We start from the raw sequence: 13,723 nt of genomic DNA on the forward strand, positions 1-13,723 counted from the left end.
AAAACTGTTTGGAAAAATATATATTTTGACTGGCTCTCCTCCCTGCCCTCTATAATTTCATCATGATTCAATAAGTGTTTAGGGACCACAGAACCCTCAGAAAGAAGCAAGCAGCTCTGCAAACTGTGTGCACAGAGCTCTTAGGGCTGTTGCTTCAGTAGAATGTTCATGGTATTTGCACAGTTTGAAAGAATTGATAATGTAATCAACAAATACCCAATTATAGCATTCCATATGAAGCCTTATCAAGAAGATGAAGTGAGAACATCAAGGTGCACCCCAGGAACTCTATCCACTATTGTCTCCTATCACTTCCAGGTTTACAAAACCCTGCTGGATTTATAAATGGCAGAACACATTCCAGATAAAGGTGCACTTTCATCTTTCTCACCTACCCCTGCACAGAATTAATCCACTCACTCATTATCCTGATTCTTTATTGATGGTCATTATTCTTCACTGCAAAATTTAGCAGGTTATCTTAAATTTTAAGCAAACTAGAAATTTCTAATGTTTTAACTGGGAAAAAGTGCATCTCCTTAATGTTTTGAATGCTCACTTGAGTGTCATTTTTAAGAATAGCTGTAGTTTTTCTGATTATTGTAGTAGCTGTGTAAATGTGAAGAGTTTGGGATGAGTATACTCATCGGCAAAGCACTTAAACTGCTTGAGTATTTTTTCACCATTTACTACTATCAAACAACATCATAACCAAGTTTCAGAAAACATGTATTTTTAAAAATTGATATAAATAATTAAATGAATATGAAATAGATGTTTAAGAAAATAGTCATTAAAAAGCAACATAAGGAAAAAGTCATATGTTAAACATACTTTACTGGCTATAGCTTTGTAAGTTATATGTGCCCAGAAATTTAACTCCACATATTTATATTTAAGTATTTTGTTATTTGTATAGTAGGGTCTTCCTTCTTCAGTATCTCCACTATTTTCAAAAACTTTTCCTTTGATTGTCACTTATTTTGGGGAGTGTCTTTTTTCCCTAAGTTTCAGAAAGTTGACTAAACATGAGTAAATAAAGGCTAAAAATTTTTACTAAAATAAACATATATATTCACTACAGTTTCCTAAGAACCACTCTGCACTCAGAAGAGCTGAAGGTACCTACCCAAACATATATTTTTACAAGAATGCTCAGAACAATCTGTTCATAACACTGAAAGTGTGGAGACAACAGAAATAGACATTTGTGAATGAATAAATTGAGTGTGGGAAATCCGTAAGAATGAATGTTATACAGCTATAAAAATAACGAAGGATACCTGCTATAAATTGGATGAATTGAAAATGCAATGCCATCTGAAAGAATTTAGATCCAAGAGGTCATATGTTATCTCATTCCATTGCTAGGAACTGTCCAGAATAGGTAAACCCATAGCAACTAAAAGAGATGAATGGTTGCATGAACCACATTCATGGAAGCTTGCAAGCGGCTGCTTGGTGGAGAAATGCTTTGAAAATAGGTGATGCACCATTTGGCTGACTGGCTCACAGAACACACCCCAACTATGTGTTGCCTACAAGAAACACATCTCTCTAACAAAGAGGCATGCAGACTGAAAGTGAAAGGTTGGAAAAAGATATTCCATGCCAACAGAAACCAAAAAAAAGCAGGTGTAACCATATTAATATCAGACAAAATAAACTTTAATACAAAAACTGTTAAGAGAGACAAAGAGGGACACTATATAATGATTAAGGGTTCAATTCAACAGGAAGATGTAACTATTATAAATGTATATGCACCTAATTACAGGGCACCGGTCTATTTAAAAGATATGTTAAGGGACTTAAAGGGAGATTTAGATTCCAATACAATAGTACTGGGGGACTTCAATACTCCACTCTCAGAAATAGACAGATCATCCGGACAGAAGATTAACAAGGAAACAGCAGATTTAATTGACACTATAGCCCAAATGGATCTAACAGATATCTACAGAACTTTCAACCCTACATCTACAGACTTAACATTCTTCTCAGCAGTGCATGGAACCTTCTCTAGGATTGACCACATACTAGGCCATAAAGCAAGTCTCAGCAAATTTAGAAGAATTAGAATCATACCATGCAGCTTCTCAGACCACAGCAGAATGAAGCTGGAAATTAGCAACTCAGGAAACCCCAGAAAGTATGCAAACACATGGAGACTGAAAACATGCTCCTGAATGAACACTGGGTCATTCAAGAAATCAAAAGAGAAATCAAAAACTTTCTGGAAGTAAATGAAGACAACAACACAACATATCAAAACTTATGGGATACAGCAAAAGCAGTATTGAGAGGCAAATTTATAGCAATAGGTGCCTATATCAAGAAATTGGAAAGGCACCAAATAAATCAGCTTTCAGCGCACCTCAAGGACCTAGAAAAACTGCAGCAAACCAAACCCAAATCTAGTAGGAGAAGAGAAATAATTAAAACCAGAGAAGAAATTAACAGGATTGAATCCAAAAAACCATTACAAAAAATCAGCCAAGCGAGAAGCTGGTTTTTTGAAAAAATAAACAAAATTGACATCCCATTGGCCCAACTAACTAAAAAAAGAAGAGAAAAGACCCAAATCAATAAAATCAGAGATGAAAAAGGAAACGTAACAACAGACACCACAGAAATAAAAAGAATCATCAGAAATTACTACAAGGACCTGTATGCCAGCAAACAGGAAAACCTATCAGAAATGGATAGATTCCTGGACACATGCAATCTACCAAAATTGAACCAGGAAGACATCAAAAACCTAAATAGACCCATAACTGAAACAGAAATTGAAACAGTAATAAAGGCCCTCCCAACAAAGAAAAGCCCAGGACCAGATGGATTCACTGCTGAATTCTACCAGACATTTAAAGAAGAACTAACTCCAATTCTTCTCAAACTATTCAGAACAATCGAAAAAGAGGGAATCCTCCCAAATTCTTTCTATGAAGCCAGCATCACCTTAATCCCTAAGCCAGAGAAAGATGCAGCACTGAAAGAAAATTACAGACCAATATCCCTGATGAACATAGACGCAAAAATCCTCAATAAAATTCTGGCCAATAGAGTACAACAACACATCAGGAAAATCATCCACCCAGACCAAGTGGGATTCATCTCTGGTATGCAGGGATGGTTCAACATTCGCAAATCAATCAACGTGATTCACCACATTAACAGACTGCAAAAGAAAAACCATATGATTATCTCAATTGATGCAGAGAAAGCATTTGATAAAATTCAACACCCTTTCATGATGAAAACTCTAAGCAAATTGGGTATAGAAGGAACATTCCTCAATATAATCAAAGCAATTTATAAAAAACGCACGGCCAGCATCCTATTGAATGGGGAAAAGTTGGAAGCATTTTCACTGAAATCTGGCACCAGGCAGGGATGCGCACTCTCACCACTGCTATTTAACATAGTTCTGGAAGTTTTAGCCAGAGCCATCAGACAAGAAAAAGAAATCAAAGGAATACAAATCAAGAAGGAAGAAGTCAAACTATCCCTCTTTGCAGACGATTTGATTCTTTACTTAGAGGATCCAAATAATTCTACTAAGAGACTATTGGAACTCATAGAGGAGTTTGGCAAAGTGGCAGGATATAAAATCAATGCACAAAAATCAACAGCCTTTGTATACACAAGCAATTCCATGACTGAGAAAGAACTGCTAAGATCAATCCCATTCACAATAGCTACAAAAACAATCAAATACCTTGGAATAAACTTAACCAAGGACGTTAAAGATCTCTACGATGAAAATTACAAAATCTTAAAGAAAGAAATAGAAGAGGATACCAAGAAATGGAAAAATCTTCCATGCTCATGGATTGGAAGAATCAACATCATCAAAATGTCCATTCTCCCAAAAGCAATTTATAGATTCATTGCAATCCCAATCAAGATACCAAAGACCTTCTTCTCAGATCTAGAAAAAATGATGCTGAAATTCATATGGAGGCACTAGAGACCTCGAATAGCTAAAGCAATCTTGTACAACTAAAAGGAAGCTGGAGGCATCACAATACCAGATTTCAGGACATACTACAGGGCAGTTGCAATCAAAACAGCATGGTACTGGTACAGAAACAGATGGATAGACCAATGGAACAGAATTGAAACACCAGAAATCAACCCAAACATCTACAGCCAATTCATATTTGATCAAGGATCTAAAACAATTCCTGGAGCAAGGACAGTCTATTCAATAAATGGTGCTGGGAAAACTGGATTTCCACGTGCAGAAGCATGAAGCAAGACTCCTACCTTACACCTTACACAAAAAGCCACTCAACGTGGATTAAAGACCTAAATCTGCGACCTGACACCATCAAGTTACTAGAGAACATTGGAGAAACCCTTCAAGATATTGGCACAGGCAAAGAGTTTCTGGAACAGACCCGGGAGGCACAGGCACTCTAAGCCAAAATCAACTATTGGGATTGCATCAAATTGAGAAGTTTCTGTACTGCAAAAGAAACAGTCAGGAGAGTGAAGAGACAACCGACAGAATGGGAAAAACTATTTGCAAACTATGCAACAAATAAAGGGTTAATAACCAGAATCTACAAAGAGATCAAGAAACTCCACAAAAACAAAACCAACAACCCACTTGAGAGATGGGCCAAGGACTTCAATAGACATTTTTCAAAAGAGGAAATCCAAATGGCCAACAGGCACATGAAAAAATGTTCAAGGTCACTAGCAATCAGGGAAATGCAAATCAAAACCACAATGAGGTTTCACCTCACCCCGGTTAGAATGGCTCACATACAGAAATCTACCAAGAACAGATGCTGGCGAGGATGTGGGGAAAAAGGGACACTAACCCACTGTTGGTGGGAATGCAAACTGGTCAAGCCACTATGGAAATCAGTCTGGAGATTCCTCAGAAACCTGAATATAACCCTACCGTTCGACCCAGCCATCCCACTCCTTGGAATTTACCCAAAGGAGTTTAAATTGACAAACAAAAAAGCGGTCTGCACCCTAATGTTTATTGCAGCACAATTCACAATAGCCAAGACCTGGAACCAACCTAAATGCCCATCAACGGTAGACTGGATAAAGAAATTATGGGATATGTATTCTTTACAATACTATACCGCAGTAAGAAACAATGAAATCTCGTCATTTGCAACAAAATGGAGGAATCTGGAACACATCATGCTGAGTGAAATAAGCCAGTCCCAAAGGGACAAATAACATATGTTCTCCCTGATTGGTGACAACTGACTGAACACCAAAAAGGAAACCTCCTGAAGTGAAATGGACACTATGAGAAATGGTGACTCGATCAGCATAGCCCTGACTGTTAATGGACAACTTAATACATTATCCCTCTTAGTATTTTTTTTTCGTCTGTTCTACTTAATATGACTGGTTTAATTCTGTAATTATCACACAGTTATTCTTAAGTGTTGAAAATTAAGTGAAATGTGATCCCTGTTAAACATAAGAATGGGAATAAGAGAGGGAAGAGATGTATAATTTGGGGCATGCTCAGGCTGACTTGCCCCAATTGGTAGAGTTGGAAACATACCAGGGTATTCCAGTTCAATCCCATCAAGGTGGCATGTGCCAATGCCATCTCACTATTCCAAGTGATCAATTTCAGTTCTCAATTGATCATAATGAAAGGACTAAGAGTCAAAGGGAGCACATAAACAAGTCTAGTACCTGCTAACACTAACCGATAGAGTAAATAAAGGGGAGAGTTATCCAACATGGGAAGTGAGATACTCAGCAGACTCATAGAATGGTGGATGTCCTAAATAGCACTCTGGCCTCAGAATCAGCCCTAAAGGCACTCGGATCTGGCTGAAAAGCCCATGAGAGTATTTCAGGCATGGAAAGCCAAGACACTCTGGTAAAAAGATCTCTGAGTGAGATCCCAGTGGAAAGAACAGGTCTTCAAAGAGGGAGGTACCTTTCTCTGAAGGGAGGAGAGAACCTCCACTTTGACTATGACCGTGTCTAAACAAGATAAGAGTTGCAGAACTCAAGGGGCTCCATAGCCTTGGAAACTCATGACTGGAGCATAGGGAGATTACTGATGCCATAAACAGGAGTGTCAATTTGTAAAGTCAACAACAGGAGTCACTGTGCACTTACTCCTCATGTAGGATCTCTGTCCTTAATGTGCTGTACATTGAGGCTTAATGCTATAACGAGTACTCAAACAGTATATTTCACTTTGTGTTTCTATGGGGGTGCAAACTGTTGAAATCTTTACTTAATGTACACTAAACTGATCTTCTGTAAAAAAAAAAAAAGAAAGAAATTATCAACTCCCAACTTGACTCTCACTGGGATTAAACATGACAATAGGTCTGATCTGATTTCATCATCATTAAAAAAAAAATCATCTATTATTTTTCACTTTATGTTTCTGTGTGGGAGCAAACTGTTGAAATCCTTACTTAATGTATGCTAAGCAGATCTTCTGTATATTAAGATAATCGAAAATGAATCTTGATGTGAATGGAAGGGGAGAGGGAGTGGGAAAGGGGAGGGTTGTGGGTGGGAGGGACGGTATGGGGGGGGAGCCATTGTAACCCATGAGTCATACTTTGGAAATTTGTATTCATTAAATAAAAGATAAAAAAAAGAAAATGGGTGATGCAAAGGGCTTCAATCTACACAGACATGAAAATTGCAAAAACTTGTGAAAATATTATATGCAAAATCATTGTAGAATGAGACTGTGGAAGTATGATAATACCACTTTCTTGTACAATACTTCATTGATTCATATTGGGTATATGAATTTCAGCAAAATAGAAACATCATTCTTTTTTTTGTTAATAAACCTCATACTTTATTGATATTTCCTCAGTTCTAACCAAGTATAATTTTCTTTTTCTTTTTTTTTTTGGTGATTACTGGGCTTTTTCTTTAACTTATACTCAATGCATATAGATTTCCAAAGTACAGCTTATGGATTACTTTGGCTTCCCCCGCCAATGACTTCCCTCCCGCCCGCAATCCTCCCCTTTCCCGCTCTCTCTCCCCTTCCATTCATATCAAAATTCATTTTCAATTGTCTATATACACAGAAGATGAGTTCAGTATACATTAAGTAAAGATTTCAACAGTTTGCACCCACACAGAAACATAAAGTGAAAAATACTGTTTGAGTACTCGTTATAGCATTAAATCTCAATGTACAGCACATTAAGGACAGAGATCCTACATGAGGAGTAAGTGCACAGTGACTCCTGTTGTTGACTTAACAAATTGACACTCTTGTTTATGGCCTCAGTAATCACCCTAGGCTCTTGTCATGACCTGCCAAGGCTATGGAAGCCCCCTGAGTTCACTGACTCTGATCACATTTAGACAAGGCCATGGTCAAAGTGGAAGTTCTCTCCTCACTTCAGAGAAAGGTACCTCCTTCTTTGATGACCTGTTCATTCCACTGGGATCTCACTCACAGACATCTTTCATTTCGGTCCTTTTTTTCCAGAGCGCCTTGGCTTTCCATGCCTAAAATACTCTCATGGGCCTTTCAGCTGGATCCGCAAGCCTTTAGGGCTGATTCTGAGGCCAGAGTGCTGTTTAGGACATCTGCCATTCTATGGGTCTGCTGTGTATCTCGCTTCCCATGTTGGATTGTTCTCTCCCTTTTTTATTCTATCAGTTAGTATTAGCAGGCACCAGACTTGTTTATGTGATCCCTTTGACTCTTAGTCCTTTCATTATGATCAATTGAGAACTGAAATTGATCACTTGGACTAGTGAGATGGCATTGGTACATGCCACCTTGATGGGATTGAACTGGAATACCCTGGTATGTTTCTAACTACCATTTGGGGCAAGTCAGCTTGAGCATGTCCCAAATTGTACATTTCTTCCCTCTCTTATTCCCACTCTTATATTTCACAGGGATCACATTTCAGTTAAATTTCAACACTTAAGAATAATTGTGTATTAATTGCAGAATTAAACCAGTCATATTAAGTAGAACAGACAAAAAATACTAAGAGGGATAATGTATTAAGTTGTTCATTAACAGTCAGGGCTATGCTGATTAAGTCACCGTTTCTCATAGTGTCCATTTCACAACAGGTTTCCTTTTTGGTGTTCAGTCAGTTGTCACTGATCAGGGAGAATGTATGATATTTGTCCCTTTGGGACTGGCTTATTTCACTCAGCATGATGTGTTCCAGATTCCTCCATTTTGTTGCAAATGACTGGATTTCATTGTTTTTTTTTACTGCAGAATAGTATTCTAAAGAGTACATATCCCATAATTTCTTTATCCAGCCTACCGTTGATGGGCATTTAGGTTGGTTCCAGGTCTTGGCTATTGTGAATTGTGCTGCAATAAACATTAGGGTGCAGACCGCTTTTTTGTTTGTCAATTTAAATTCCTTTGGGTAAATTCCAAGGAGTGGGATGGCTGGGTCGAACGGTAGGGTAATCTTCAGGTTTTTGAGGAATCCCCTGTCTGACTTATATAGTGGCTTGACCAGTTTGCATTCCCACCAACAGTGGGTTAGTGTCTCTTTTTCCCCACATCCTCGCCAGCATCTGTTGTTGGTAGATTTCTGCATGTGAGCCATTCTCACTGGGGTGAGGTGAAACCTCATTGTGGTTTTGATTTGCATTTCCCTGATTGCTAGTGACCTTGAACATTTTTTCATGTGCCTGTTGGCCATTTGGATTTCCTCTTTTGAAAAATGTCTATTGAGGTCCTTGGCCCATCTCTTAAGTGGGTTGTTTGTTTTGATGTTGTGGAGTTTCTTGATCTCTTTGTAGATTCTGGTTATTAACCCTTTATTTGTTGCATAATTTGCAAATAGTTTTTCCCATTCTGTCAGTTGTCTCTTCACTCTCCTGACTGTTTCTTTTGCAGTACAGAAACTTCTCAATTTGATGCAATCCCAATAGTTGATTTTGGCTTAGAGTGCCTGTGCCTCCCGGGTCTGTTCCAGAAACTCTTTGCCTGTGCCAATATCTTGAAGGGTTTCTCCAATGTTCTCTAGTAACTTGATGGTGTCAGGTCATAGATTTAGGTCTTTAATCCACGTTGAGTGGCTTTTTGTGTAAGGTGTAAGGTAGGAGTCTTGCTTCATGCTTCTGCACGTGGAAATCCAGTTTTCCCAGCACCATTTATTGAATAGACTGTCCTTGCTCCAGGAATTAGTTTTAGATCCTTGATCAAATATAAGTTGGCTGTAGATGTTTGGGTTGATTTCTGGTGTTTCAATTCTGTTCCATTTGTCTATCCATCTGTTTCTGTACCAGTACCATGCTGTTTTGATTACAACTGCCCTATAGTATGTCCTGAAATCTGGTATTGTGATGCCTCCAGCTTCCTTTTAGTTGTACAAGATTGCTTTAGCTATTCGAGGTCTCTAGTGCCTCCATATGAATTTCAGCATCATTTTTTCTAGATCTGAGAAGAAGGTCTTTAGCATCTTGATTGGGATTGCATTGAATCTATAGATAGAAACATCATTCTTTCCTGTGTGAAACTGGAATAAGAACTCTAAGCAATGGCCAAAGAGAAAGTAATCAAACGATAGGGGACACAATTATAGAATCATTCCTATGTAACCATGGAAACTACCTACATATGTGATAAAGATACCGTTTCAAAATAGTTAGGAGGTAATTATTTAATAAGAGGTTTATGAACAATACAGTGTCCAAAGAGAAGACTGCTCAAGGACAAATTGACTCTTCTATTTGGGAAAGAAATTCTACTTATTTTTTTTTTAACTTTTATTTAATGAATATAAATTTCAAAGTACAGCTTATGGATTACAATGGCTTCCCCCCCATAACTCCCCTCAACCCACAACCCTTCCTTTTCCCGCTCCCTCTCCTCTTCCATTCATATCAAGATTCATTTTCAATTCTCTTTATATACAGAAGATCAGTTTAGCATATATTAAGTAAAGATTTCAACAGTTTGTACCCACGTAGAAACACAAAGTGAAAAATACTCTTTGAGTACTAGTTATAGCATTGAATTGCAATTACAGCACATTAAGGACAGAGATCCTACATGAGGAGTAAGTGCACAGTGACTCCTGTTGTTGACTAAACAAGTTGACACTCTCGTTTATGGCATCAGTAATAACCCTAGGCTCTTGTCATGAGCTGCCAAGGCTATGGAAGCCTTTTGAGTCACCGACTCTTATCTTATATGTAGACAAGCTCATAGTCAAAATGGAAGTTCTCTCCTCCCTTCAGAGAAAGGTACCTCCTTCTTTGATGACCTGTTCTTTTTTTTTTTTTTTTTGACAGAGTGGACAGGGAGAGAGAGACAGAAAGAAAGGTCTTCCTTTGCCGTTGGTTCACCCTCCAATGGCCGCTGTGGCTGGTGTGCTGTGGCCGGTGCACCATGCTAATCTGAAGGCAGGAGCCAGGTGCTTCTTCTGGTCTCCCAAGGGGTGCAGGGCCCAAGCACTTGGGCCATCCTCCATTGCACTCCCGGGCCATAGCAGAGAGCTGGCCTGGAAGAGGGGCAACGGGGACAGAATCCGGCATCCCAATTGGGACTAGCACCTCGATGCTGGTGCTGCTAGGTTGAGGATTAGCCTGTTGAACCTCATCACTGGCCAACCTGTTCTTTCCACTGGGATCTCACTCGCGGAGTTCTTTCATTTAGGTCATTTTTTTTAGCCATAGTATCTTGGCTTTACATGCCTGAAATACTCTCATAGGCTTTTCAGCAGGATCCGCATGCCTTAAGGGCTGATTCTGAGGCCAGAGTGCTGTTTCTGCTTCTGCCATTCTATGAGTCTGCTGTGTATCTCGCTTCCCATGTTGGATCGTCCTCTCCCTTTTTTATTCTAGCAGTTAGTATTCGCAGACACTAGTCTTGTTTATGTGATCCCTTTGGCTCTTAGTCCTATCATTATGGTCAATTGTGAACAGAAATTCATCTCTGGGTCTAGTGAGGTGGCATTGGTACATGTCACCTTGATGGGATTGAATTGGAATCCCCTGGTATGTTTCTAACTCTACCGGTTGGGGCAAGTCAGCTTGAGCATGTCCCAAATTGCACATCTCTTCCCTCTCATATTCTTGCTCTTATATTTAACAGTGATCACTTTTCATTAAGTTTAAACACTTAAGAATAACTGTGTATTGATTACATTATTCAACCAAAAGTATTAAGTAGAACAAACCAAAAATATACTAAGAGGGATAACGTATTACGTTGTTCATTAACAGTCAGGGCAAAGACTGATCAAGTCACCGTTTCTCATAGTGTTCATTTCACTTTAACAGGTTTCCTTTTTGGTGTTCAGTCAGTTGTCACCGATCAGGGAGAACATATGGTATTTGTCCCTTTGGGACTGGCTTATTTCACTCAGCATAATGTTTTACAAATTCCTAACAGGGATCACTTTTCAGTTAAAATTTTAACACCGAAGAATAATTGTGTGTTAATTACAGAGTTCACCAATAGTACTTGAACCAAAAAATACTAAAATGGATAATGTATTACATTGTACATCAACAGTCGGGAATATGGCTGATCAAGTCACCATTTCTCATAGAGTCCATTTCACTTCAACATGTTTCCTGTTTGGTGCTCAGTTAGTTGTCACTGATCAGGGAGAACATATGATATTTGTCCCTCTGCTTCTGGCTTAATTCACTGAGCATAATGTTTTCCATATTCCTTCATTTTGTTGCAAATGACCGGATTTCATTGTTTTTGACTGCTGTGTAGTATTCTATGGAGTACATGTCCCATTATTTCTTTATCCATTTTACTGTTGATGGGCATTTAGGCTGATTCCAGGTCTTAGCTATTGTGAATTGAGCTGCAATAAACATTAAGGTGCAGACGGCTTTTTTGTTTGCCAATTTAATTTCCTTTGGTTAAATTCCAAGGTTTGGAAAGCTGGGTTGTATGCTAGGGTTTTACTCATGTTTCTGAGGAATCCCCTGTCTGACTTGCATAGTGACTTTACCAGTTTGCATTCCCACCAACAGTGGGTTAGTGTTCCTTTTTCCCCACATCCTCGCCTGCATGTGTTGTTGGAAGATTTCTGTATGTGATCCAATCTCACCGGAGTGTTGTGAAATCTCATTGTGGTTTTGCTTTGATTTTCCCTGTTTGCTAATGATCCTGAACATTTTTTCATGTGCCTGTTAGCCATTTGGATTTCCTCTGTTGAAAAATGTCTATTGAGGTCCTTGGCCCATCTCTCAAGTGACCTGTAGTAGCACCTTGACAGTAGGCACTCCATTTTGTAGCACTTGAGACTCCATTCTGGGAAAGCACCCCTCCCCCCCACTGTGAGACTCTGGTCTGAAACTATGATCTCAAATATTCGGACAATAGCAGTACACTACATCACCCTTGGCAGAGCACAAAAACCCCCTAGCATGATTGCTCAAGCTTGAAAGTAGAAAGGTTGCACCTGGGTTAATGATGAATATGTGATTTGTCTATGTCTTACCTATAATTTGGATTAATGTCAAGATCATAATTGATAATTGTACGATTGTAACTGGTATTGTCAAGATTATAATGGATATTAATTTCACTTAGGACTTTTTTTATGTTGACCCCAGTAACTATGTACTCTCTTTTGATTTTAGCAACCGTGTATCCCCCCTCCCGATTCTGTGGTTTTTGCCTTTATAAACCCTGTGCTTTAGTTCCTCGGGGCTCCTCTGTTCTTGCACGTTCAGAGAGCCCCAGCATGCTGGATCAATAAATCCTTAACCCTTTGCTGATTGCATGAGAGAGTCTCTTGGAGTCATTCTTGGGGGTGGCAGACATTTTTTTAAACTCTAACAGACCCTCTGTTAACAAGAGCCAACAGGAAATACAGGATCCCTTCCCTCCCGGCCTGCCTCCGCCGAAGCCACCGCCCTGTGGGGCAGGATGCTGGAAGAGTCCTGGGTGTGTGTGGACTCAGGACAGGGCAGCCTCCTTCTGTGGTTGCTGGGCTTGTGAACACTGCAGGATCTTTTGGCTTTCCACGTCTCTAAAATGCTTTTCAACTATTTTGCATACATGGCTCAGTGCACTCCCCTCTTTGCCTTTACAGTTTTCCACTTGATATGGGGGTGTAATAACAACTTCTTCCATAACTACAATGTTTTTTTTCTTGCCACTTACAGTCTTTATTGGTCTTGTGGATGGTCTGGAAGAGCTGCTGGCCCTCTAGGCAGACACCAGCACTGATTGCATAGGCCTGGCTCAGCTTCTTGTCCTTCTCCATCCGCGCTTTGCTGGCAAGCTTACTGATATTGAGTGAAGCTAAGGGAGGAGGGGTTTCTGTGCGGTTGTTCATAATTTCCACTTCTGAAACATACTGTAAGTTTATGAGCAAGATGTCTGTGTGGTTGGGCTTTCCGCTGGAAGAGGGACATTTTAAAGCCAGCATTTTGGACTGGTAGTCGAAGGCTACCACCTCGCCCTGCAACCGCTGCTCCTGGCACATCTGGCACAACACCTGGCTCCCATCGCTGAAGTACTCGCCCCAAGGAGCTGCCATCTTGGGAGAGCAGCCGCAGCCAGCCTGAAGTAAGCATTCTAAACATTAAGGAAATGTATTTCCCCTGTTGAATCATAGAAACTTTGGATTTGTTTAAAATCTATTAAGAAAACCTGCTTATCTAAATAAATTTTAAATGTCAATTTATAGAAAGAGGGACTGCAATACTCAGGTAAGTTTAATTGGAGAGAAAGAATACCCTTGGACCTGGGATGCAGTCAGGTCCTCACACATCC

The 13,723-nt window shown here is 39.5% G+C and overlaps 1 protein-coding gene and 1 pseudogene across 1 annotated transcript in view; both read right to left on the reverse strand.

Moving 5' to 3' along the window:
• Positions 1–7,492, reverse strand: part of LOC127488955 (vomeronasal type-2 receptor 116-like) — a 36,594-nt gene extending 29,102 nt beyond the window's left edge. The window contains exon 1 of the mRNA XM_089315560.1: positions 7,443–7,492. Within this exon, the coding sequence (XP_089171686.1) occupies positions 7,443–7,492 (50 nt within the window). The remainder of the gene's footprint in view (positions 1–7,442) is intronic.
• Positions 7,493–12,901: 5,409 nt separating this feature from the next.
• LOC138847760 (protein LSM12 pseudogene) lies at positions 12,902–13,487 on the reverse strand (annotated as a pseudogene).
• Positions 13,488–13,723: the final 236 nt, after the last annotated feature.

The sequence above is a fragment of the Oryctolagus cuniculus genome, chromosome 16 (assembly GCF_051225735.1).
Source record: "Oryctolagus cuniculus isolate XC-2025 breed Fujian yellow rabbit chromosome 16, ASM5122573v1, whole genome shotgun sequence".
NCBI classification, from domain to species: domain Eukaryota; kingdom Metazoa; phylum Chordata; class Mammalia; order Lagomorpha; family Leporidae; genus Oryctolagus; species Oryctolagus cuniculus.